Below are 26974 nucleotides of genomic sequence, written 5' to 3' on the forward strand. Positions count from 1 at the left end.
CACTGTCGCGCCCATCTTCTCCGTGCTTCGTCTCTTTCGAGAACGTCGACTAATCGTGTCTCCCTTCTTATCCGCGGGGTTTAAATTTTCGTTATGTCGCGATCGTGAGTGTCTCGTTCTCGTCGCACTATCTTGTCTGACGATACGGTCAATTAACTGAACTTTTTGGTCAGGTGTTAATTGGCTCAATTGTTTACTATGTGCAGGCCTTTCTTCGTTTTCAGGTTCCTTTATAAAAGACGATCAAATGCAATCGTTATACAATTATACGAAAAGAAAGTCAACAGAATCGCTACTGTGACGAAGATTAGACTAATTTATGGAAAACGATTTATGGCTTATGGTAATTTCTCGTTAACTTTACTATTATCCGAACGACAACACTCGTGATCCCTATTGAAATGACTTGGTGGTACGAATATTTTCTTCAATGATGATGCAACTATATTCTTTTGAAGTTTATTTCTTATCCAGCTTATCGTAAATCTGTCATCCACTTCTGTAACGTTTTCACTTAACGATATTTTGTTATTATTGTGGTCTAATGATTCGACGGCGGTTTGTTGTGAAAATGTCGTAGGATTGGGATATGACAATGACTCTGCTCTTCGATCGTAAACGACGAATGACTGACTATGATTTCTACGGGATGTAGGATCGGTTTTTCGTGGACAAGGATGGATCTTGCTTGTTAAAAGGTGTTGAGACGACTGTAAACATGCGGTCCGTGATATCGGACATGATACCGAATACTATAAAGTACGGAAACCAGTTAAAAATCTTCTGACTTCGTTCTACGTCGTACGAATTTACTTACTAATTTTGGATGTTTAATGTACGGGATTTCACCGCGGAAAACTTCGTATATCTGTGTGAGATAAGAAAATATGGCGAGTTTATCGGGGACGTCGCATTGAGCCATTTCCTCTCCTGTCATTATCTAGAAAAATTCACAATTAGAATATCGAGTTGTTTCTCCTTTTGTTTTGTACATCAGTAAGTTAAATCGAAATATAGCTTACTGGAGGTATGCTCAGTTCTTTTTCTAAGATATCAAAGGCCAGCTGATTGTTCGTAACCGTATCATCCGGATTCAAATTATGGAAGTCTATTAGATTCGGTCGATATCTATGAATTATTGCACAAATAGCTAGACCATTCTTAAACGAGGCACCCATATCTTTTATTTGGACCGAGTCGTACAGGGCAACTTGTTTTTGTAACCAGCGAAGCAGCGTGTCTGGATGCACTTGTGAATCTCCACGTAAATCTATATATCACGATCGACAACATTAAGCTTTATAATATTTATAACATAACATTAAGCTTTATGATACTCTAATGTAACTACAATCAAAGTATATTCGCAATTCTACCTCGGCGACGTCGTTTCTTAGGAATATCGATGTCAGACTGTACAGGAGGTTGCTTGATGCTGTCAGGGTCATCTGTGTCGACTAAACCTCGCACTTGTATTGGCGTTACAGAGGATACGTTCAAATTGGGGTATCTTAAAACGAATGAAAATTTGTTACGAGTAAATAAATAGCAAATAAAACTGTATCAGGCAGATAATTTTATTTTATAGCAATAATAATATAGATATCATACCTGGTATGAGGGTCCAGAGTATATGCAGCGTAATCCCTGTTCAAATTTTCAGGCGTGGTCTGCCCGAGTAGCCTGTAAATAGATTCACGTTCTGCAATTACTTCTAACGGCGATACATTTGCACCCCAGCTTTTGATTGCCCAGCAAGCATCCAAGGAGCTTAAAAATCCTCTCGCACAACCGGATCCCGTTGGCCAGAATGGCTATAAAGATTATACCATATAAATTACACCATATGTGTATACATATACGTATATACACGATAATACACCGATAACAAAGAAGACTTAGAATAACAAAGAAGATTATTAATATCATCCGACAAGTACAGCAGTATCGTAGGACAGCTGATAAAATTAATTGAAAAATGCCACTTTGATAAATCGTGGGAATTAAAGCGCAGGATGATAGAGACGTCAGGTGATATACCTCGAGCAGACTATCGCCGACGAGGATCATAAGTAGTCTGTGACCCCTACGTTCCAAAATCCGGCTAGCATTCTCCGCCGCATACATAGACGTGAAATCGAACATAGCCACGTCTGGCTGACCGTAATGGTTCACTGCAAATTCCATACCGATCATCTGGTATTCCGTAGAGAATTCAGCAGCTTCACGGGCGTAAAGCATCAATGCTTCGCGATCCACGTTTTCCTTCGCGAGCAACTTCGCTGTATCTGGATAGTCCTGAAATATATTCCAATTAATTAACATCACGCTTATAATTAGCCAGAATCGTTATACAGCTGTAATAGCATATAGTATAGACGAGCGTAGAATTATTTTTATACAATGACGTACCTGAAGAATCACTCCCTTATCTATAAGGCTGTGCTTTTTGGCAGTCATAACGAAGTAGTGAGTATCATCTTTGTAATATACAATATTCTCGAGATCTATACCAGTCTCTTGGTACAGTTCTTTGAAAAATTTCTGATTGAAGATGAAGGCCACTCCGCTGATCTCTTCTACCCGTGCCTCTGCTTCAGTTCGTTTGTTTATGAAATTGGCCGTTATCGCTATAGCCAATTTACCTCGAAATTCTTTGCGCTTGAAACCCTCCAATGTATTTCTTTTGCCATCGGCGCCGATTAGCACGTCGAACTCGTATTGACAGACTGGATGATCAGCGGGGGTAGTTTTCGCTCTCCAACCTGTCTCTGAAAGAATTACAAACTTGTGTTAAAATCAAACTATAGGAATATTTTATGACCAACGGTTACACGAAAGATTCGTAGAATTTCTTGCAGCGCATAAACAAAGACTCGATACTTCATCGATGAAATTAGAAAATGAGATTCTTCTCCAATGAGATTTCAATTAGACAATAATTTGTTCTTTCCTATTGTATTTATTTTCAACTTTCCGTTACACGTGCTCTGTATGGTATACTTTCACCTCAGAATTTCTTCTTATCAACAGTTGTTGTCGAAAAAAAAAAGAAACCGGTAGGATAAATAGAAGCCTGAACATTTTACAGGTCAATAAACTTTCACGCGTCGAAAGGGTCGATTATTGGATGAAAAGGGGTCGATTGAGCGTTAGAAAGACTAGATTACTTACTGCCCTCTTCCTGATTCTCCGGTGGCGGTATCAAAGAATCGAAGCTGACACTTTCGTGGAACTCGACACCGAGGATCAAAGCGACTTTCAGCAAGATACACTGAAGTTGGCGGATACTGATGTGATCTATAGATCCAGCGCAGAATTTCCCAAAGAATTTCTTCGCTCCTAGGCCACGAAGATCTTGAATAACAAAGGGCCAAAGGTGAAGGACGTTGTTTCTGGACATTCGATCTCTTTTTTCCACAACGACAACCTTGGCACCTAACAGCTGGGCTTCTATCGCCGAGCGAAGTCCACACGGACCTCCTCCGATGATCAAAACCTGAACAATTAAACGTCCCTTGTTATTCCAATTTCCTGAAAGTAAAACATCGAGCGAAATATCGGAAGACATTGCAAAGTTTCTCTTCCTCTTTTCAAACGGAGATTATCATAATAATTTTTTTTTTAACGGTTGAAATTTTTGTTCTTTTTTCGATGGTTTGAAAATTATGCCGGTGTTTTAATTTCTATACATTATTTATTTATTGTATTCCAATACAAGTATATCGTTCCTTTTCTTTCATAGTTAATTCGATCATTAGCTTTATCCTCTCTCGCGATACGTTTCTATCGCTTGAAAAACTATAACAGATTTTTTACGATAGTAAACGCGGAAGAGCGTTTCACGGCTTAGTGGGAATATCTGGCCAAAATCAATTCAAAGTGGTACAATTTTTTTTAATCTTTGCCTCTTCTCGTGTACCGAAGTACGTTAAGCGAAGCTCATTATCGAGCAACGCTATCGATAGCGTTTCGTATCACGAACGCACGTAGTAATTTGAAAAGCGCGGACAAGTGGAATTATTTGAAAATTATTAATTAAATTGATCCAATAAATATACAAACGTACTTGGATCGTTTGATCACGCCTTTAGTCATCTTAAGTTAGTCTCGATAGATATCGTTTCAGGTGAATGAAGTTTTTCCAAAAAACAGTCGTCACGCCATAATATTAAAAACAGCAAGATACAACGAAATTAAGGATAGAAACGAAAGAGATTGACGAAATCGGATATAAAATATTCTCGGTACACTTACTCTTGTATTCGGGCATGCTTTGCCACGATTGTAACATTTGTGATTGGCTCTCTGATCAAATTTTTTCCATAGAGCTTGCGCCTTCCACGATCGCAACTTGAGTCTCAATTTTGGATAAAATTGATTGATCGTATTTGGTCTGATCTTGAGTAATTCGCAGAGATGCCGAAAATGTCCAAGAATGGATTTTAAGGTAGTGGCATTACAAAACAAATCGAACTCTTCGTTGGCTTTCGCCACCTCTGTCGAGTTCATTGTTTGCTTTCGACCCTGCTGATGCTCCATTACCTGCAACAAATTGATACTTGTTATAAATCTTGTTATACGACCGGCGTAAGCGAAAGCGTCATAAACACTGCAACTACTAATACAAGTTGCTTCGTGTATCAGGTAAATTAACCTTCTCGTATCTACGGATAAGATAACCGTGGCGGCGCAATGTCGTCCATAGATTCGGGAAAAAATCGATCTGTAAGATATCTCTTTGGCTAAATCGAAGAGACACGTATCTGGCTTTTGCCGAATATTACATAACATTACACGTTTCAAAAATATATTTGTCTTAAACGTCGGACAAAAGTCAGCCTGAAAGGTATCTTTCTAAATCTAAATAAATCTGAGGACACATCGGAGATTACAACGCGACTTTTAAAATTCATTTTTCGAAACGCGTTTTCCTTTTATGAATTCTTGTATATCGAAGTACAAAGGTATCTGTAAATTTCTGTCGCTTTGTTTGCTCAGATCTATCGTATAATTTCGATAGACGTCGTAGAGACGCCGTTGTGTTCGCCAAAATTTCATTCAAAGTCTCAACGAGACGCAGCGAAACTTTCAAAGACGAGTCTTTCCTATTAAAACATTCGTTAGATCGTCCGAGCAGTTTCTTTCGTTTCACGAGGAAATAACAGACGCACGAGGGTTTTTCGTTTTATATTATTTCGTCGAATTACGTACGATCCATTTTCTTCAGCCGAGACGAACACCGCGACGTTTCACAGACTTGGTTTCACGTTTGTACGAAGGTGCGTTGTCGCAAACAACACGTTTGCGAAAGAAAGACACTCTCCAGGCGACCGAATAAAAGAACGTATGGCGAACAATCGAGTCGAACGTCGGATCTAATCGACGACTCGTTTAACTGCAAGATAACAGGAATTTCATTGCGGTATATAGAGTTTAGGTAGATGGAGATCTAACAAACGTAAAGTGTTGGTCCCATGAGAAATTCTATGGTACGTGGTGTGTCGCTTCGACTGGATCGTAACCCGAAGAAAACGACAGAGGAAAAGTAGGAAAAGGAAAGACGAGTCGTCGCGCGAGTGAATTGAAAGGATTATTTGTCGTATGGAAATGAAATATCCTGGTTGTAAACGGCGGCAAATTGCCATTTCTGACACGAAGAAAGCGTCGATCGAACTGGAAGCAATCGTAGGCGCAATTACAGCTGAATCGGGCATTAAGTCGAACAAACCGTGAAACGTATTTACGATGCTTCGCCTCGCAGTTTTTCGTTTTATATTATTTTCTCGAATTACGTACGATCCATTTTCTTCTGCCGAGATGAACACCGCGACCGTTCACAGACTTGGTTTCACGTTTGTACGAAGGTATACTGTTGCAAACAACACGTTTGCGGAAGAAAGACACTTTCAGGACAACCCAATATATATGTATAAAACTGACAATTGTCTTCGCGTTAACTTTTGTGGCGATTCTATTGGGTTGGCGACTAAGTGATTGCGGATTTTGTCAACACCACCTAATGACAAAATCCGCAATCACTCAGTCGCCAAGCCAATATTCGAACGAGGCAAATTTCACCGATAGAAATTCAATTTGACTAACAAAAGAATAATAAATTACCGATTTTTAGGATCTTGCGTGACGCTACCGTGGGGAGAGAACTCGTAACGCGGCTACGTACCGTTTCGAACTATTCGTCCCGACGTTATTTCCACGATTTTAAAGGAACAGAGGCTGATTTAATCAGGAAAACTGCACATCCTTCGATGACTAACGCTAGGCGAAGTTGATACAAAGTTAATACGCAATAATTTCAATCGAATAATCGCACACCACCAGCTACTCGCTCCCGATCGAGATTTATCGCCAATCGCTGGCGGTGGAAGAGAAAAGGAGCACGTAGAAATTCGTCGAATTTGCGATATAAATTACCTGGCACACGATGCTTCGTAATTAAATTCGTACAACGATAATTTACAGATTGCCCTGGATGGTAAAACGGAACGAACGCCGATTAACGATAAACAACGTGGATATTAAATAAATTTGCGAAACGAGCGTGCATGAAATAACGATACATAAAATTTCACGCGTAGCGTTAATGTGGCACAGAGAACGTTTCTTACGATCGCTATAATTCACCTAAATACCAGTGCATCTATCGATCGTATTTATTCCGTTCGATAGCTCGTTGCGGTTTCTTCTTCTGCGTCTCGCGATCCTTTTCCCTTCCTTTTTCCCCTGACGCAACACGAATTTATCCTGGAATTTTTCACCGCAGACGCGTTTTATTTTCGTATCGAATATTTCTGTCTCTCGAGCGTGGACAAGCGAAACGTCGCGTTGTTTAAAGGGAACAATGCTACACGCTGATTTCTTTCGTCCTGGTTTTAGGCGCTCGACGAAAGCATTAAACACGCTCGACTCGTCGCATTTCCACAAATTTTGCACGTACAGACGTTAGAATCTTTTTAGCTATCGGAGATATTAGACAAGTTTTAATCAAATCGTAGGAAATTGTTCGATTTCATAGAGACGATCGAATAGAATATCCGAATTACTTGTGAACTCCTTTTCACAGAAATTTCAATGTCTTTCGACATCTTCTCCAAGAATAATTTTCGATATTCCATTTTTTTCAGAATGATCTACGATATTTTGTTTCTTCGATTCTCGAAGGCTAACTTGAGCGAAATTTTACTTTATTCGAGTTTTGTTTGAACGTTACGATTTGCAATAACATTATCGCGCTGTTATTTACCTGTTAATTACTGCAACCATGGGAAATAATAAATTTTCTATTTTCAGCCGACGTCGAATACCGATGAAATATTAACTCGCCTTATTTATCTTCTTTATCGATTATTGCAATTTCATCCACAATAGCGCAAACGTGATTTCCTTCGACAGCAACGTTCAAAGATTAACGACATCGTATTAAATCTCTGCACCATCGTCGATTCGATCGCGCATCTCGATACACGTTCGGACGATATTTACGAAGCGTACGCTGCGAATTTCAATTTATCCTACGTTTTATCGAATTTACAATAACGTGCTATCCGCGCCTCGCGTTCGAGTCGATACGTTTCGTAAAAACGCGTGCTCGTTTCAATGGAAAATGTGAGATATCGGTGGAAATATTGGCGCGATGTATGTTGTACGGATGACACCGGTGTTTTCAATCGATTCAAGATAAAAACGATTACGTAACACGATTTTCTCGTACCTAAGGACGTAAATTGTAGATCTTGTTACATTTAGCATGTTATCAGCGGGAGGATGGTTATTTCTAGGCTCGTTTCTAGGTACTCGCCGATAGGCTTAGCCTATGTGAGATAATAGAAAATCGATAGGAGCAGGTTTGCAGTTGCACGAGGCAGACGAAAGTAGCGTCACGTGCTTTGCGAACCAACGTTATGGAATTACCAATGATTTTTGACGTATCGATCATCGAATAATCCAATTGACGTAAAAGCTGAGTTATGTGTGCCCCTGTGATATGGCTATCACGTGTACTCGAAGTAAAACACGACGCATATCTTTGCCAAGAAAACTCTATCGTATCTTCAGACGTACAAATTACTTTTTTGTCGGTATAATAATCGTTTTCTTAATTAATCAGAAGATACGTAAATATTAATTTAACAGTCGGTTGTTCAAACAAGTGCTATATTCGCCACTCAAGGAATTTCGCTGTTAAATAACAAAGATGAAAGGTCTAAATTAACGACCAAGAAAACCCTATCGTATCTTCAGCCGTACAAATTACTTTTTTGTCGGTATAATAATCGTTTTCTTAATTAATCAGAAGATACGTAAATATTAATTTAACAGTCGGTTGTTCAAACAAATACTATATTCACCGTTCAAGGAATTTCGCTGTTAAATAACAAAGATGAAAGGTCTAAATTAACGACCAAGAAAACCCTATCGTATCTTCAGCCGTATAAATTACTTGTTTGTCGTATAATAATCGTTTCTTTAATTAATCAGAAGATACGTAAATATTAATTTAACAGTCGGTTGTTCAAACAAATGCTATATTCGGCACTCAAGGAATTTCGCTGTTAAATAACGAAGATGAAAGGTCTAAACTAACGACTAAGAAAACCCTATCGTATCTTCAGACGTACAAATTACTTGTTTGTCGTATAATAATCGTTTTCTTAATTAATCAGAAGATACGTAAATATTAATTTAACAGTCGGTTGTTCAAACAAATGCTATATTCACCGTTCAAGGAATTTCGCTGTTAAATAACAAAGATGAAAGGTCTAAATTAACGACCAAGAAAACCCTATCGTATCTTCAGCCGTATAAATTACTTGTTTGTCGTATAATAATCGTTTCTTTAATTAATCAGAAGATACGTAAATATTAATTTAACAGTCGGTTGTTCAAACAAATGCTATATTCGGCACTCAAGGAATTTCGCTGTTAAATAACGAAGATGAAAGGTCTAAACTAACGACTAAGAAAACCCTATCGTATCTTCAGACGTACAAATTACTTGTTTGTCGTATAATAATCGTTTTCTTAATTAATCAGAAGATACGTAAATATTAATTTAACAGTCGGTTGTTCAAACAAATGCTATATTCACCGTTCAAGGAATTTCGCTGTTAAATAACAAAGATGAAAGGTCTAAATTAACGACCAAGAAAACCCTATCGTATCTTCAGCCGTATAAATTACTTGTTTGTCGTATAATAATCGTTTCTTTAATTAATCAGAAGATACGTAAATATTAATTTAACAGTCGGTTGTTCAAACAAATGCTATATTCGGCACTCAAGGAATTTCGCTGTTAAATAACAAAGATGAAAGGTCTAAACTAACGAACTAGTTATTTGTTAATTTCAGTCAACTGTTGGAATAAATTCGTACATTGTTCGCCATTGGAAGAGTGTTATTATTAAATAAAGAAGATTTATAAAATCTGAAGTACCAAGCTATTCAATTTCCACATTTATATTCCTCGCCTTTTATTCGACGAATTTCATTGGTAATTCGGAATAGAAGAAAATGAATAATATCATCGAATCACAGGTGACCGGAAGAGTTTATGATTAGAGTTTAGTTTGAGTACCATCGTCGCACGAATCTTGGAACACACGATGCGAGCCAGCTACGCCTCAACCTTTTTTCCTACCTTTTTCCAATCGAACAGTTCCAACCACATCCACGCAAAAGGATAACGGATATAAAGACAATTTTACGATTATCCTTTCGGAAGAACAATAGGCAATACTTCTATGTAAATGTTCATATTCCGAAATTAAGGGACCTGCTATAAACTTCCTAAATCGTTTACAAACCTAACGGTACCAAATTTATCAGGATTGGAACAACGCAGAAGCATTTCACGGAAGAAAACTCCGCTTCTAATGGTAAACATGATCGAGGTTGGTGATGGAAAGAAAGAGAGAGAAAGAGAGAGACGAAACGACGAGAGGCGAGTAGGCAGATCTAGGCGAGGTGGTCGCCCCGGACCATCCTCGAGCCACTCGAAATGTCACGAGGTGCTGGCCGACATGCCTTCTGCGTGCCTTTCGACTCGACCATACAGATCATCGGTGCTCGTCTTCCGATAAGTGCGAGCTAAATACAGCGGGATGCCGAGAATCGTGGCGATGCGCTGGCGCCCGTATCAGCCACGGACTATGGCTGAAGAGAAAGAGGTGGTGAACGAGGAACAGGAGGAGAGATATTCGGTCACGCTCCGGTATTGATTTACGAATCAATTTAGAAACGACTTCCGCGATACGAGTCCCATAATTCATGCGGATTGGTCGGCTACGCCGTGCAGTTTCCAATGCGCTGCTGAAGACGCTGCAAATGGCCTACTAGCGCCAATGTTCCTCTAACTAAGCTTGTTCGAAGTTGTAACTAAAAACCGAGCAATAAAGCGATTAGAGGCGCCGCTATGTGCATACTGTTTGATGTATCGCGTCATAGCGAGTTGTTTTTACGACGATCGTGTTAAACGAAGAATCGAAGGGTTTAAAAGTATAAACAGCATCGTTCGGGTTAGGTATAGTATCGATCATTGACGCGGAAGCTTGGGACGAAAGGAGGTTCCACCGTTCTTCCATGCTTTTTATCGATTGTCCTATGTTGTATATTTGAAGTCGAGTATTTGCTCGAATGTATTGAATGGAATCAAAAGCCATCCGTCATTCATCGTCTAATTGACAAACGCCTCGCTATAGTTGCTAACGTTAGAGCTACCACAGCGGTCGAAACGGTTGGGTCTACAATTTTATCACCCTGTCAATCCTCGTTTAGGGATTATGGTTCCAGATGGGCTGATAATATCAAGAATGCAGAAAGTAACACGAGGGAATTCTTTTTGTAAGAAAGTAGTAAATCGACAAATATACAAATATTCTATTAGACGTATATTTTAATATCGTTGCCGACGCTAGAGCTACCACAGCGGTCGAAATGGTTGGGTCTACAATTTTATCACCCTGTCAATCCTCGTTTAGGGATTATGGTTCCAGATGGAATAATAATATCAGAAATGTACGAAATAACACGAGGGAATTCTTTTTGTAAGAAAGTAGTAAATCGACAAATATACAAATACTCTATCAGACGTATATTTTAATATCGTTGCCGACGCTAGAGCTACCACAGCGGTCGTAATGGTTGGGTCTACAATTTTATCACCCTGTCAATCCTCGTTTAGGGATTATGGTTCCAGATGGACTGATAATATCAAGAATGCAGAAAGTAACACGAGGGAATTCTTTTTGTAAGAAAGTAGTAAATCGACAAATATACAAATATTCTATCAGACGTATATTTTAAAGAGCAGTCTTTTGTCTTAACTATCGGTAGTTCTAGCGCTGATATTGCTAGTTCATACGCGTTCAATATTTCGATTTACGTAGACTGACATTAACTTGAATTATAACGATTGTACAGGGTGGTTGGTAACTGGTGGTACAAGCGGAAAGGGGGTGATTCTACGAGAAAAAAGAAGTCGAAGATATAAAATAAACATTTTTTTTTAATTTTTCCATCGAGACAACGATCTACAGTGAGATCCGTTATAACGAGACGCGATAAAGTGCACGCGTACCGACCGAAAATTCAAAGTCGATTTTCTCGAAAACAAAGACTCGAACGACAAATTTGTATTCTATATTTTCGACTTCTTTTTTCGCGTAGAATCACCCCCTTTTCGCTTGTACCACCAGTTACCAACCACCCTGTATATAAATGTAGGTAGTTGTACGCGTAGCTAACACAGTTTAACTTAAGCTACGATTATGTTATGATCTGTCATATATGCGTTTTTGTTTTTCGACAAGTTTTACGTCTACCGTTCTGGTTTAACGTGTATGTGTTCTTGTTTACGCGTAAGTTTTACGGTTACTGTTCCGTCTTATTTTGCGTGTGCAACTGAAAGCAAAGCTGGGAGGCAAATGGAAATAAAAATTTTTTTCATATAACGAACGTGTATCATATATGCGCTTATGTTCTCTCCTACGAAAAATAGTATGCAATGTGAAATACAGGTACAAATAGAAAAATATTCCTTCAAAAGTAGCTCTAGCGGGTGTATCAAATTAATGGCATACGTATATGGCTTCAAAGAAACTTATTACGATTCGTCACGCGGTTGTGAAGAAAAATTGATTTATTACATCATATACCACTTTTATGCTACTGCTGCTTCCGCGTGTTACGTACATATTATTCAAAATATCAATGTTACCGTACGATTCCTACTGCCATACATCCTTAAACACACACACACATACAAAAATCAATAAAAAGTACAATTTCTCTGCTCCAGTATCCATAAAGAGCACTAAATACACATGAACCAAAAGAGAAAAAGAAAAACGCAATTTTACCACGCAATTTAAAACGCTCGATGGAAAGAACGCGTCAGGTATATTACCTTACCTGCGCAACAAATCTCAACTACAAATACAGAAATCGAAAACCTCGATCCTCTCGCATTTCCCATCGCCTTTATCGGATTGAAAGAACAAAGACACCTCCGAGGATCTCTCGCGCGAAGGAGGAACGTCTCCTGTATCTTTTCGCGGGTCAGCCGATAATTACGAGTTCGAGGCGTAGAATTTTATCTCTGTAGGCGGCAGCCAGCGCTAATTTCTCCACGGTGGCGTACAATGACTCGTTATGCACGGTCACGTCCTCGCGAACGATCGTAATATCGTGTGCCGCACCGCAGTCGATACACCCGATGTTCTTCCACACGGTTCTTTGAACTTACGACCTGATAACTTGCTGCTCCTGCCGCCAATGCCTTTGCCTCGTCGTCGTCCTCGTGCCACCGCGTATTCCGCATACGACAAACGGAAGCACGAGAACCTTCCCTATGGACGTTCTGCGGAGATCAAAGCGAAACTCTCGTCGTGATATCGACCGTCTCTAAAGCGATGCTTCGCTTCCTTTTTTCCTCTCCTTCTCTTGCTCCTTCTTTTTTCTTTTTTTTTTCTTCTTCTTTTTTCGTAACGCACTTCGACGGTGGAAATAATTATTAAGGCTGTTTATTCGTGCTCGAACCTCGTTTCCTGGAGAAGGGGGAAGGAAAGGTATAATTAATCTGGAAGGTGAACGAACGTAAAGTGTACGTTCGATGAGACGTTATACTTCGTTCGAAATAAATGGCGCGTATAATAGTTGTTTGGGATGCTTCCAATCGAATGAATTTTGACGAGTCGACGACGTTTGCGAAGTTTATCGAGAAGCGGATATTTTCTGGAGACGTTGATGGAAGATCGAGATTTGTGAAAGATTTGAATGGATAGAAATGTACGTAGTGTACACAACATGTGAAAATGTATATAATATATATATATATATAATAAAACATAAAATGTATGCTTCGTGCATTTGTGGGAAATTTAAATGGACAGAAAGAATACGGAAAAATGCGTAAACTAAAGTACTAAAGAAATATTACTCGTTGTAATATTTCGGGAGTGAAACAAATTTTCATGTACAGGTATCTCTATGTACTTTTTTTTAGTATAAAAAATGGATAGATTCGTACGAACATCGACGGTCTATTGGTTAAAATTTGGGCGAGAACGTTGAAAGTATAGTCGGCGTATTGAATCTTGTCGAAATATTGCTTCTACGAAACGCGTAATCGACGAAGAAATTAAACGAACGTAAATGTATCAAGATATTCGTGAACCATAAACGTCGTAGATGGATGATTCTATCTGCGCAATTCCGTGAACTTTCTTCGTCTTTCGAAGTTTAAAGCAAACTAGAAGTTTAAAGAGTTTATTGAGAAGCGAATGCCTTCTGAAAATTAGAAAAATTAATTAGCTTGTTAACGAGAACGTTGAAGATAGTTAAGAACGTGTTGCCCGAACGTTGCTTCTGGAAAAATTACGATCAGTACGGATACTGAACGAATGTAGGTAAATCACAAAAATGTTCAACGAACTACAAACGTCGAATGATAGACGATTTTATCTGAATAATTTCTTTATAATTCCGCGAATTTTTCTCATTTTCTCCGGTAAATCATCGCACGAAAGATTAGATGAAAGTACGTTCGCAAGATCAAAGTATCGGTAAATGGTCTGCCGTGTTATTGGCTGCTCTTTGTAGCAACAGCAAAGCATTTTTTTTTTAATCATCGTCGACGATGAAAATAGTCGTCGCGGCTATTTATTTTTTATCGGACGTCGCTTCCGGGAAAAGTGTAAGTAATAACACGAGGGTTGACGAACGTTTATTATAAAACTTACGTTACCTAACAAGTTCTTGAAAATCTCTATGTAAGTTAATTTTACGTCGTTTGAAGAATTAGCGTCTGGAAAGAAACAGCGAATTACGGAATATTCGCGTTACGATCGACGTAATCCAATTTTCGAATTTTTCCTCCGCGAAAATAACGATGACGTTAGCTATTGTGACTTTCTAAATTACATAAAGTCTGTTAATTTAACATAATTTTTATTATATGAATTTCTTCCTTCCTTCCTTCCTTTCTTTCTTTCTTTCTTTCTTTCTCAAATAGACGAAAGAATCGTATCGAAGCTGACTGAGGGTGATCTACGTCGCGCTCTTGTAACATAACTAAACGTTAATTTATGACGACCGCGCACGCAAGAATATTTTACGAAAACATCTACCATTTCACAGATAATAACACAACGTCGAATATAATGTTGTTTACGAATTTGACAGTTCCTTGGTCTGAGCAACATGTAGATATATTTCCATCAAAGTCCCGAGAGCAAGCAGTGATAACTCAGGAAAATGTAGTTAAACCACCTTCAAATGGTTGTTCCGAGACACACGAAATAGAAGCACGTAAATTGAACACGATCTCTATATTTGCAAGTACGAGCTATCCTGTTCTTTCACAGCCAAACTTGTTCATTATATTACAACGTTGCGATCAAGCGGAACATGTCGCGTAAACAAAGATCGTTTAAAGTTTTATTAAAAAGTTATATACAGGGTGGTTGGTAACTGGTGGTACAAGCGGAAAAGAAGTCGAAAATATAGAATAAAAATTTGTCGTTCGAGCCTTTGTTTTCGAGAAAATCGACTTTGAATTTTCGCTCGGTACGCGTGCACTTTATCGCGTCTCGTTACAACGGATCTCACTGTAGATCGTTGTCTCGATTGACGTTATTCTTTTAATTTTTTAAATTTTTAAATTTTTATTCTATATTTTCGACTTCTTTTTTCGCGTAGAATCATCCCCTTTCCGCTTGTACCGCCACTTACCAACCACCCTGTATAATAGGAATACGAAATATCGCCTCCAATTTCAAGTCAATTTATATACGAACAGTCTAAAAAAAGTGAGATATACATCGAATCGATACGAAAAGTTGGTCAGTCCAGGATCGGTTCAGCGAGACGAAACAAGATCGCGAAACGAGCTTCATGGGATGATAAATCCAATCTTTTATCACTGTCAGAAGAAAATGTCGAAACGGAATAATTAACAGCTAATGATAATCGCAAGTTTATTACTGTTTCCTATCCTACTTCGTAGTTTTACCGTAACTGTTTAATAAATCTTCCAATGAATTATATTTATATAACGCTTTTTGTCGATTGTTAAATTCACGGATACTCTGTACTGTATGACTATACGATTAACGCTAGGTTTACGGGACGTCAATTTGACGGGTGCAACAGATCGAAATTATTCAGAAAGGAATTCATATTTTGTTTAGGCGAGGAATTAGCTGGAGAAAACAAGAAGAACATTTGCCAAAGATCAGACGCTTCGTTTCTGTCACCTTCAAAGTCAGAAGTGCGAAAAAGTTGCCAAGTGGGTTATTGCAAAAAAAAAAAAAAATAGAAGTAATAATTATTGTATATATTGCAAAAAGATCGTATGTGGAAAATGCACAAACAACATTCAGTACATTTGCAAAAAATGTGCTCAATAGATATGATTACCCTGTACCGTTAACGTTATTGTTATTTTTTTAGCGATAATTTAATTTTTTATTTATTAATAATTTATTTAAACGCGAAGCCTAATATTGTTCCTTTCAGACTTAATTTCCATAAATCGATTTTTTTAAAGAAAAATGCGTATTTTCTTTTACCCGGCAATTTGACGGGTAGAGGTAGGTATACTACATACAGATTTCAAAAATTAGAAAGCCTAGGAAAAAATAATTTTGTGTATAAATTCTTTAGATGAAATGATTAATTTACGATGCAAAATGGTTAAAATTAATGCTATGGTTCTCGAGATATTTCATTTCGAAGTTCGAAATCCGTCAAATTGGCGGGTCCCGCAAACCTAGTGTTAATGTTATTGTTATTTTTTTTTTAGTAATATTTTTAAAAAAAGACTTTTTATTTATTAATAATTTATTTAAACGCGAAGCCTAATATTGTTCCTTTCAGGCTTAATTTCAATAAATCGATTAAAAAAAAAAAATGTGTATTTTCGTTTACCTAGTGTTAAAGAAACCTAGAAAGAAAGTAAACCTAGTGTTAAAGAAATATAAAAAGAGGCGTATCCTCTGGAAAAAAGAACTTTGATTTCTCCATATGGGTCGGACGATGTGGAACGTGTTAATAAGACGTTGTATCATGCGTGCATATTTTGCCAACGGCGATGCGTTAATAGAACTAATTTGCAAGGTATCTAGTTGCAAGAGAAATTTTCGTGTTTCATTCGAATCGTGTTACATTAATACCGACGAGTAGCGACTCTACCAACTGGGATGATGCAAAAGTAATTAACGCGTGCACAGTTCGTTCACCGGCGATGTCTCTTTCGCATCGTTAAAATCTGCCGTGCATCACACGAAGCGGAAAAGCGTTTGAGTTCATTAACGATTCCGCAGAGTTTTATTTCGAAATTGGACGTGTTTTCTAGACGCGTTTCCTTGCTTTAGCCATTCGTTAAGAAGCCTCGTTGACCGAATGATTTTCAAGATCCGTATCTTTCCTAATGCATCTGACATAGTAACTTAGAAACGGAAATTACTCGGACGTTTCTTTTCCGGATACGTCGAATCATTAAGACACAAGTCCGTGTTAGAACACGGCTTGCGTTTCGTTGAAAGATTTTACGCGCATCTCCGCTGGAACGAACGCAAGCATCTGGTCATTTTCAAGTTACATAATAATTTCGTTAGAATTTTAGATTCAGGACTATCGATTAATCAAGAATCATTTTCGTAAAGAAATAGACCGTAACGATTTATTCGAGACGCTCGGTTCTACAGCCAATTCGTATAGTAATTTCATTCGAATTGTAAGTTCAGAATTATTAGTTGTATGCACGTTTCATGAAATTCATGGCAAGATGTTAATTACAACTAACCAAGAATGTTTTTCATTCAAAAGGAGAAAAAAGAAAGAAAAGAAGGAGCGAAACAATTTATCGAAGATATAGACGAAGATATACTTTATAGAAGAACCTGATATGTCAACTTCATGCGAAAATTATGGAAAATGTAAATGCAGTCTTACCATAGAAAATTGTCCACCTCGTCGCTCTAACGTGACACTATTATCGTGTTTATATTGCTATTTGAAAGCAATTCGAAAACGTACGTATACAGAAGTTAGAGCACATTTACCGTAAACACATATTTCATAAAAATATTAGTATACAGCACGAGTAACCTAAAGTGTCAAGCATACGAGAAACGTTAAATGGCCCCATTGGGCATCGAGGTTCATGAAAATAATGAATAATCGACTGTTCAAATATTTTGGTATAATTTTTACCAAGTGTACGTTTGTAGTTATACATTTTCGCATTGGTTAAATTTTACTAACACCGTATAACGATATTCGTATTCGTTGCAATGTTAATGGAATTTCAAAATTTATTTTACACGATATGACATGTTCGTGAAAAGTTTCTGCAACTGTACAGCGAGCAAACGAAAGATTAACGCCGAGGCTATTGGTAGTTAATGCGAAGAAAACGGATATAACGTGGTAATCACGAACTTTGATGATCGAACACACGGTACAAATTGAGATATACGCGGTTTCACGCCGGCAGAGGAGGAATCGTTTCTCGTAGTGAGCACACGATCAGCTGTTCCGGTCATTATCACAAATTGTCCGGGCAAACGAGCGTCATCCGACGTCCACATTATACCTACGCTCTCATACTTTTCGCTTCTTCCACCTTTGTTCTCTCGAGAGGTTCTCGACGTTTCAAGAAACAACGAAACTCCAGCCTCTGGCCGAATTTTTAACCATTTCGTTGCGATCGTTCCGAGATAGAAACTATCAAATTTATATTGCACGCGAATCATATTATGCACAGAAAATCGATATCATTTTCTCTGTTCGGTTAAGGGGATATTCTAGCCTACAAATTTGAAAAAATCGAAAAATTTTTTTTTCATATTTCCAAAGTTTAGATATTCAAGAATACGCCCTTAAAAGGATTTTTCAAAATTTCAATTATTTTACGAGTTACAGCCATTTTTGTGACGCGGCATCTGCTGCGGTTCGACCGGAACAAATGAACAGTAGTTGGCGTACACGATATCTCAAGTTCTAACGAATCGATTTATTTTAAATTTGGTCTGAATATTCCTTATATATTCCTCTATCGTCCGGACCATGCTCAGCTCAAAATCTTTAATATTACTATTTTTTAAACGTTCGGAATTGTCAAGAAAACGTGCGAAATAAGAAATTTTTTTTCAAACGGCCGTCATTTTGCGAAAAAAATGTTGTATTGACTTTTCCAAGGTTCAGACGATAGCGGCATCCATACTAATTAAGAATCCGTTCGCATTTTTTGTTTCGGATGACCAGAAGGTTTGATATCATGCACGCCGCGACACCCCATTTTTTTGGCAGCGCCCAACTTTGCCAGCTCGTAACTTTTTAAATATTGAGTTTTTTTTTTCAGCGAATTTTTCACGTAATCTCGAAATATCGATAAGCAAATGCTAAAAAGAAGGATGGCAAAAATATATTTTGTTTCGCTTGTACAGAGCTTCGAAAATCGCCCGAAATTCATGCCTCTAGACCAGAATACCCCCTTAAATCTGTGAGCTGATCGTAGACGAAAGAATGTATCGAGCTGGCAACTAAGTGATCGCGGATTTTGTCATTCGGTGGTATCGATAAGATCCGCAACCACTTAGTTGCCAATCCAATAGTGAAACGAAAAATAACGAGAGTTTAAAGAATTGAAGCTGCAAGTGATTCGAATCTAAGAGACAAAAGGTACAAAATTATCGAGCGGAAGAACGTATAAGACCGAAGAGATTCAGAAATATTATAGTAATTACGTAATCGTACGATGTATCGTATTATGATGATCGGGTAATGTAAAAACATTGGAATCTTTAAGCATTCAAGAGCACTTGGCAGTGCTCGTGGAAGTAGAAATGTTATTTGTTCGAAACGCTATTATAAAAAAAAAAAAAATGATGGGTAGAGCAAAGTTATCAGCGTAGCGGTATAAATTTAACGACAAGGTGGTGGCTCGCTGTCCAATAAATTCGTTCCAAGGCAAATTGCGTAGGTTCTGCCAGCGAGATATCTGCCGGGAACAACTTGCAGTTTTTCAAAAATTTTATGCTTTCTATTAAAATAGTAACGTTGGATATTTTCCCTTTGTACGTGCTACTAGAAACATGTATAATAATATCGCGACAGCTTACACTCAATTTGTTAGAAATTGCACAGAAACCGTTGAACCAAGCTTCTCAATGAAATGAAAAGTACCTCGGAAATATCTCGTCACCGATCTTCGTTTTAACCCACAGCGACATAACTCTAACTATCCGCCAATGAGAATCATTATTACTCACGTAACCGCGTAGATCCTCGAACCAATCTTCTCGATAAGTTAACAAACGACTGAGAAATATCTCATCGTCGATCTTTGTCTCAATCCGCATCAACGTATACATCGCATCTCTGCCAAATACAATTTCATCGCTACTTATTTCCGACCGAATCGTACGGATTTCTAGATTCTCGAACCGATTCTTCTCGATAAATTACAAAATATCGAAGAAATACCGCGTCGTCGATCTCTACCTTAACCCACGTCAACGTATACTTGGTCAACTATCCGTCAATGAAGTTGATTCGCGCGATTATCTCGGTCACCCTCGAACGCACCTCTTCGCAATAAATTCGTACACCGACGATTGCCACCACAGATTTATTTCCCATCGAAGGGAACGACTATCACGCGCATCGGTAACTGCCTATTGAAAACAGCGTACAGAAATTTACCGTAAGACTCGTACCACCTGCGACGCTTGATCGGGCAAGTGACCCGAATGTTAAACGTTGAACGCGGTTTAAAGAACGAGCGCAACCGGCCAAACGGTTCACTGGGTTATCTATTAGAAGTCTAGCAACACTATTGAGCAACGGACCACGGCTACAGCAGCAAAGTTTCGTAGTGCCACGTTTTGGTAGAACTTGGAACCAAGCCACTGTCATTCCCTTGGTTTTTTCTACGTCCAGAGATAGAGGCAGATTACTAAGAACGATCGAGCGCTCCAGATTTAAGAAACAGCGCGAACAATGCGTGGCTGGTTCGCGCGATTACACGACGATGTAGATCTTTATCGTTACATCGCGAAACGCTTTGTATTTACGAGTGTTCAAGATCGTACGGTCGAAGATGTTCCTTGAACGAATATAGCGTCTTTAACATGATCGACGGCCGAGACGATTTCCGAATGACAATCATACTAATGCCAATGTCGTATTATACGCTTTCATGCCACTTTCAGCGAGCTATATTTATGGGGAAAATTATAACGTCTAAACGTAATAATTTTATGGTTTATGAAAGTGTACTTAATTCTGGGTCGTTTTGCGTTACATCGGTTAGTCTGGAGCGTCTCGCTCTATAATTTGTTAACGATGATGCTAGCAAATTGACAAATTATAAGTCGCATGTTGGCGATTTCTATTGTGCAGGTTTTACTGTTTCGTAATTTTGTTAAATAGGACGATCGTGTTTTATAAAATTGACTTGCAATTGCGTACCTAAAGCGGAACTTTGCCACGTTTTAATGCCAAACTTGTTAATACCTAGTCGTAATTTGTAACTCCGTGATTCGTCAGATTCCATTAGTGGAATTAATTCGATCGATTAAACCACGATCTTACCACGAAGTGAACGTTTTGAAAATAATTTTCGACAACGGTCGATAACACGATGGCGAGTGAACGAAACTTTAAAGGGTAAGGCAAGCGAGAGACACCATAATCCTGCAAAATGGAGTTATAATTGACAAGATGAGTGAACGGTTACGACGTATACCCTAAAATAGACGGCTTATCAAGTCGGTAAAAAGGTCTACTATAAAAGATACCAATACTCGCGCACACAGACGCAAGTCCCAATTCCAAACTCTTTTGTACCGTAACGAATTTCCAGCAAACGGTATACAACTTGATTCGTCTCTGCAATCAATCAAGATAATACGTTCCATTCGTACAACCGAATCGATTTATCAAAATTTCGCGCGAATCGGAACAAGAGTCGGCATACTCTACAAGTATAATAAAAGGTAAAGGTGAACAGAGAGAAACGAGAAGAATAGAACGAGAAAAAAGAAGAGAAGGTGGCTGGCGAAAGAAAGGTTCGGTAGCCAGATTCGTATGGATCTTATCCCATCCACGTTTATCTTTGGGTATCTCACTTGCAAGAAAAAGGAGCGGCGTATCATTGGTAGAATACCTGTTCCCTGTGGAACAGAGTAACGGCGGCCTTTATACATAAATGATCAGAAGCAAGGAGGACAAGCAGTCTATAAATACAACGAATGAGACGGTTTCAGCTTCGTGCTTGGGTAAAAAAAAGGTCTGTCTGGCGAAATGGGACGACATATTTCCGCGGAAGAATTTCAACCAGACACACTCTCGCCGTTTAAAACGCAACCAGTCCGATTTCACGCTACTTTTTGCTGGACAAATTTTTCCCCACTCGAGCAAAGTCTAAAAAAATGTATCGAACACCTAGTTTGCTGTTTGCGAATTCTTTTACGTTCGTTCGACCTTCTTCTAGAAAATCGTTCCTCTTCGCCTCGCCCTGTGTAAGTTCGGAATGTTAATCGTAGTACGTGACATAACACTATATTGTCTTATAAATGAATTATTTACGATTTATCAGTTTCTCTTTTGTACGCGTTCTTACCACGCGCCAAATATACCTGTAAATTATTACAGTTGCAAATTATTTGCAAGATCTCGGGTATCCAGGTGGACGAAGGGAAACCTAATTCGTAAATCGTGTTCGAGTATGTTAATTAATTACGCCAATGTATTCGGACATTTACCGGAGAAAAGTTTCACGCGTGTATTGTACGCGTTGCGCATTTTCAAACTTTATCGGCACCGTAAAGAGATTTAACGACACGAGCGTCGCGATTACGTTGGTAAAATTTGAATATGTATACCGTGACTAAATTAGAATATAGAAGATATAGAGCATATTCATCGGAAATATATATTTAGTAAAAAAAAAAAAAAAAATTAGTATACAACATGATTAGCCATCTTAAGCGTAGCATCGAAGTTTATTAACATTTTGACTGCCACGGTGGTCATTGGTGAGCGGAGCGCTTCAACTTTTTACAATCGTAAAAATTGTACGAAAATTGACGGTTAGGGCATTTTGAACATAACCGATAAATAGAAGATACTTCGAAATAAAAAGTGCCCCAAAAGTGAACGATTAAACGTTTTTATTAGAACATCGACAAAAAGAAACGAGAACAAATCTTGCATCTAACGGTGCACTGTGTTTGCATCGATATCTTTGCGGGGTAATCTACGAATATTGTTATAAACACAGCTCAGAAAATAATCGTAAATGATGTTTTGTAATCGTATAATCGAAGTTAGAAGTGCGCACATACCTTACCATTATATACACAATGAGCAAATACCGTTTACTAACATCTTCTACGCGTTTCGACGATATACTCCGCGCGTTTTGCTCGCGACGAGACAACGAATGCGAATGGTTTGTTGAAATAAACGAAGCCTCGTTGTAATACTTCGCTATCGACTGTTACCAAGGCGTCACGGTGATCACCCGCGACCACCAATAAGACAAACGGTCCATCGTGAAAGAATGTTGTCTTACATCATCGATTTATTATTATTTTGCCATTATATGCTTTGAATAATAAAAATACTCGCGTGGCGTCCTCAGCGAATCGTGTGATTTCGGCGTGGCAGTCAAAGCGTTAATATCGTCTGTTTTATTTAAAGATGTCTATTAAACCCAAGATACAATTTTAAATACATTTTGGTATTCGCAATAAACGGTGAATTTTTGTAGCGATGTTTTAGGCAAAAGTACCGATACGCAACGGTACGACGTAGCCATGCTATAATATGTGTCGGCGCTTTATTTTTCGTGTTTAATATAATTTTTGGGTTTAAGCCGCTGGGGGAGCGGAGCTTCTATGTGATATTGTTTTTATTTGTTTTTTCTGTCCTGAAAATTTGGTCGCAAAACAGGATTTAAAATATCGTCTGTTGGAATGGTCGTATGATCTCTGCGACGTCTATACTTGTATCAGGTATCCTGTAATTTCTATGTACATTTTCACGTTCGTTTCAAGTTTTGCCAATGTATCCATTACAGTAAAGTCTCGCGTTAATGCCAATAAAATTTCTAAATGTTTCCTATAACACTCATCGTACGTTCGTAAAAGATCAAGCGATATCTTCTACAAAAGATATCCTCCAGCGTCATAGAGTCTACGTGTATGCTCGCTTGGATATTATCAATCCAGCGTTTCATCGAAGATAATTGCCATTTACATACGTCTATGTGGAATACGAGTGACTAATGAATTTTTTTTTCCAGACAAACAGATCGATCGGGAATAGGCTGCAAGTGGTTGGGTGGAAGGAGCGAGGATGAAAGAAAGCAGTTGGAACATCTGGGAGTGTCATGGTTGGAAAGGAGGTCTGAATGAAATTCAGCGTAATCCGTGACCGGTAAACGTGACAAGAAGCTCTCGTGCCTGTCGAATTCAATGAAGCTACACTTGCGGCTGCTAAAGTAAAAGTTTCGTATGAAATATACGGAGGACCCGCGGACGCCGCCTAAAAATCAATAACCATTTTCAGCCAGCGCGTCCACTCTTCTCTCCTCCCTCTGTTCACGCTTACACGGTTTTTCTTTGACCCAGAATCCTTTGCGCGTTACACCTCTAAATGCATATATGTGGAACGATGGAAAAAGTGGGTGTAGAGACGACGATAGACGCAAGAGTCTCGCGTATTGGTCGGAAAAATTCTAAAATCTAGGCGAGGGCATATTTTGGAGGACGATTTCGATCTGATTAATGGCACTATTTTTTAATTACTTCGATCAGTCGACGCAGAAACAACGATAAACGTAAGAGTTCTCTCTTTTTCTTTTTTTTTTTTTAATAATAATTTGAATTTAATCGTTGGCATCGCTCAGAAATGACGACAAATGTAAAATACAAATGACAAATGTAAAAGCGCGTAATTCGTCGCTTTGCGCGAGAAATTCTAAATTCTTGACGATGCAGAAAAGTGGAAATATTTCGTAAGATAATGTGAATTTCATTGGGCGATACTCGACTGTTATCGTTCTATTTAGAAAATGTTGGTCGTATTATTTCTAGGTGGTTTTATCGTTAATGGGATTGGAGAGGTTGAAACGAACGTAGTTATCGTTGTAATAAATGAATAGAAATAAAAGATAAATGTGAATAGAAAGAAGGAGATTAATTATCATCTTTCGACTGGATACTCGGATAGAATTGAAAGAAATCAGCGACGTAAAGAATATTTAAGCAACGTTTTCTATCATTATCAGCGTTGAGCGTGGAAAATATTTAGAGTGAATTAAGTATACAGTGCAATTAAAAGAGACACGGCCGAGTAACCCTGCAAATTTCGTTCAAAAGAGAAACCAGCCTTAATCCTCCTTCGGTACGTTTCGTTGCACAGAGAAAAATAAATCTTTTTGACAAAAGCATTCGGTTCGTGTAACAAAAATTTACACGCAAGAATTTTTAATTAGAGAAAACTAAGCAAAGTATTCGAAGACGATAACATTTCGGGTGTAAAGATACGATAAGATGAGTCATATTTGTTGTTTTACATGGACATGCGATTTTAGAATACGTTACTTTGTCAAACAGTTTACCAGAACTGTCTTTCTATTTTTAGTTCTGGAGTTCTGTATGTACAATTCTCTAAAAAAAAAAAAACATAGATTTCAAAAAATCTAGATCGATTATTTTATTTTGAGTATTAGGTACGTCCTTGATATTTTTTCACAAATTATTCATCGGTTTGTTATCTACTGCTAAAAGGCTTGTATCTTTGAACCAAACAGATTGCTCCTCTTCCTAGTTACATCGAAGAAATATGGAATAACATAAAAATTATAAAATCAGCAAAAATTACGTTTATCATTTCGCTCTGATATCTTTATCAACGCGCAAGCAAGGAATATCTCTGTCTAACCAAAATTCTTTAACAGATTATAACAATTCGTGAATCATCGATAATTCCATTAATCTGACTTTACTTAAGCTTACGATGATAAAAGTACGCCTTTTTAATAACTAAATTGTATCACAAAATCAGAATATCAACAGCATTGTATCGTATTATTCGTAATCTTGCTCCATACGAGGCAAAGACTATCTCTGCCTAATGAAAATCCTGCTTTAAAGCATCGTGAACCATCGATGGTTTCACGAGCATCACGATGGGTCCGGAATTTTCCTGATAATCGACACCATCGTATCACACGGTAAAAATTCTAAAAACGGATGGCAAGTTGTAGAAAACGAGGAAACTGGTTGATTCTGCTTCGATAAACAGATCGTGGCACCCTTTTACGCCTCGACGAGTACCAATTGTTTCGACTGGTATCGGTACAAGTAGCCAGGAGACAAAGTTATTTTGATTTTCAATAAATACAAAAAAATAAAATTCATTGCGGAAAAACACGTAACACGAAGTAGGAATTTTAAAATAAAATCGTAAAACCAATAATTTTGACTGCTGTGCTGGTTCTAGCGTCGATCGAACCCTAAGCTTGCGCGACCCAATCGCCTAATCGCCAATAATCACAGTCAAGTTCGAGCAGTTATCGGACAACCGTCTTTCAGGACGCTGGAATATCGTGCTTGGATTATCTTCTCGCTGGGAAATAACAAACGAGTGAAACAACACGTGCAGTCAGCGAGAGAAGAGAAGGTGAGTGTGTCTCTATAAATACGATGGCCGAGGTGGGCGAACGAGAGATGCGATCCTGCGGAACTAGAGCGTCCAAGCTGGCCAATTTTACAGCGATCGTAGGCGTCGATGAAGAAGCTACCGGTGACACTGCACGCGTGTGCACAAGTGTCACTGTGTTACAGCGACCGACAAACCAAACGAACAGATTGAATTTTCCTTCGTTCTGTGTCCTATCGCGGGCAATTTTATTGCCGCAGGGAATGCAGCAGATTAAGGGGATGTGACGCGGATCGGACGGGATCAGATACGATACATCGAGAAGATTGCTGTCGATCGATAATAATAACTCGTCGATATTTGGCCAGAATTTAATACTACATTCTACGTGAAATAGATGAAAAATATTTAGATTAGAGCGACGGATGTGCAAACGATAGGTGGATCGTGGATATTTGTGGAAATTTGTAACTCGATATTTTTACGAACGCGACTGAAGAAACTGAAAAAGGAAACTTTATTAACTGCGTTTTCTGCACATTGATCGTTTTATGCATTTGCGGGGAAATTTTAAACGCAAAAGTATAAACGAAAACGCGTGTAATAGGAAAGTTATATAGAATACCTAAAGTAAAGTGTTTGCTGTAATAGCTGAGACAAATCGCTACTTAGATTCCAATTTTATTTTAATTACTATAACAACGATACGAATTCGAGTAACTATCCGCAGTCTAATTACACAGAATACTATACTTTCGATATTTCGTATAATTTTCTA

General features: G+C 38.3%; 1 protein-coding gene across 8 annotated transcripts in view; it reads right to left on the reverse strand.

Annotated features, from left to right (window-relative positions):
• LOC117242074 (F-actin-monooxygenase Mical) overlaps positions 1-26974 on the reverse strand; it is a 109842-nt gene that overhangs the window by 15775 nt on the left and 67093 nt on the right. For 7 of the 8 annotated variants that reach the window (XR_004495174.1, XM_033508435.1, XM_033508441.1 and 4 more), the window contains exons 2-10: positions 4258-4545; positions 3175-3499; positions 2413-2771; positions 2041-2298; positions 1612-1814; positions 1377-1510; positions 1023-1270; positions 818-940; positions 1-228 (exon numbers count right to left, since the gene is read on the reverse strand). Coding sequence is in view for 7 of the 8 variants with exons in the window: in XM_033508435.1 (XP_033364326.1) it covers positions 1-228; positions 818-940; positions 1023-1270; positions 1377-1510; positions 1612-1814; positions 2041-2298; positions 2413-2771; positions 3175-3499; positions 4258-4545 (2166 nt within the window). In the remaining variant the exon portion in view is untranslated. Of the gene's footprint in view, positions 229-817; positions 941-1022; positions 1271-1376; positions 1511-1611; positions 1815-2040; positions 2299-2412; positions 2772-3174; positions 3500-4257; positions 4546-12763; positions 12859-26974 lie in introns of those variants that run through there. The other variant, XM_033508436.1, reaches the window with a different exon arrangement.

Source organism: Bombus vosnesenskii, unplaced genomic scaffold, assembly GCF_011952255.1.
Source record: "Bombus vosnesenskii isolate JDL3184/JDL3185 unplaced genomic scaffold, Bvos_JDL3184-5_v1.1 scf7180000016263, whole genome shotgun sequence".
In the NCBI taxonomy this organism is placed as follows: Eukaryota; Metazoa; Arthropoda; class Insecta; order Hymenoptera; family Apidae; genus Bombus; species Bombus vosnesenskii.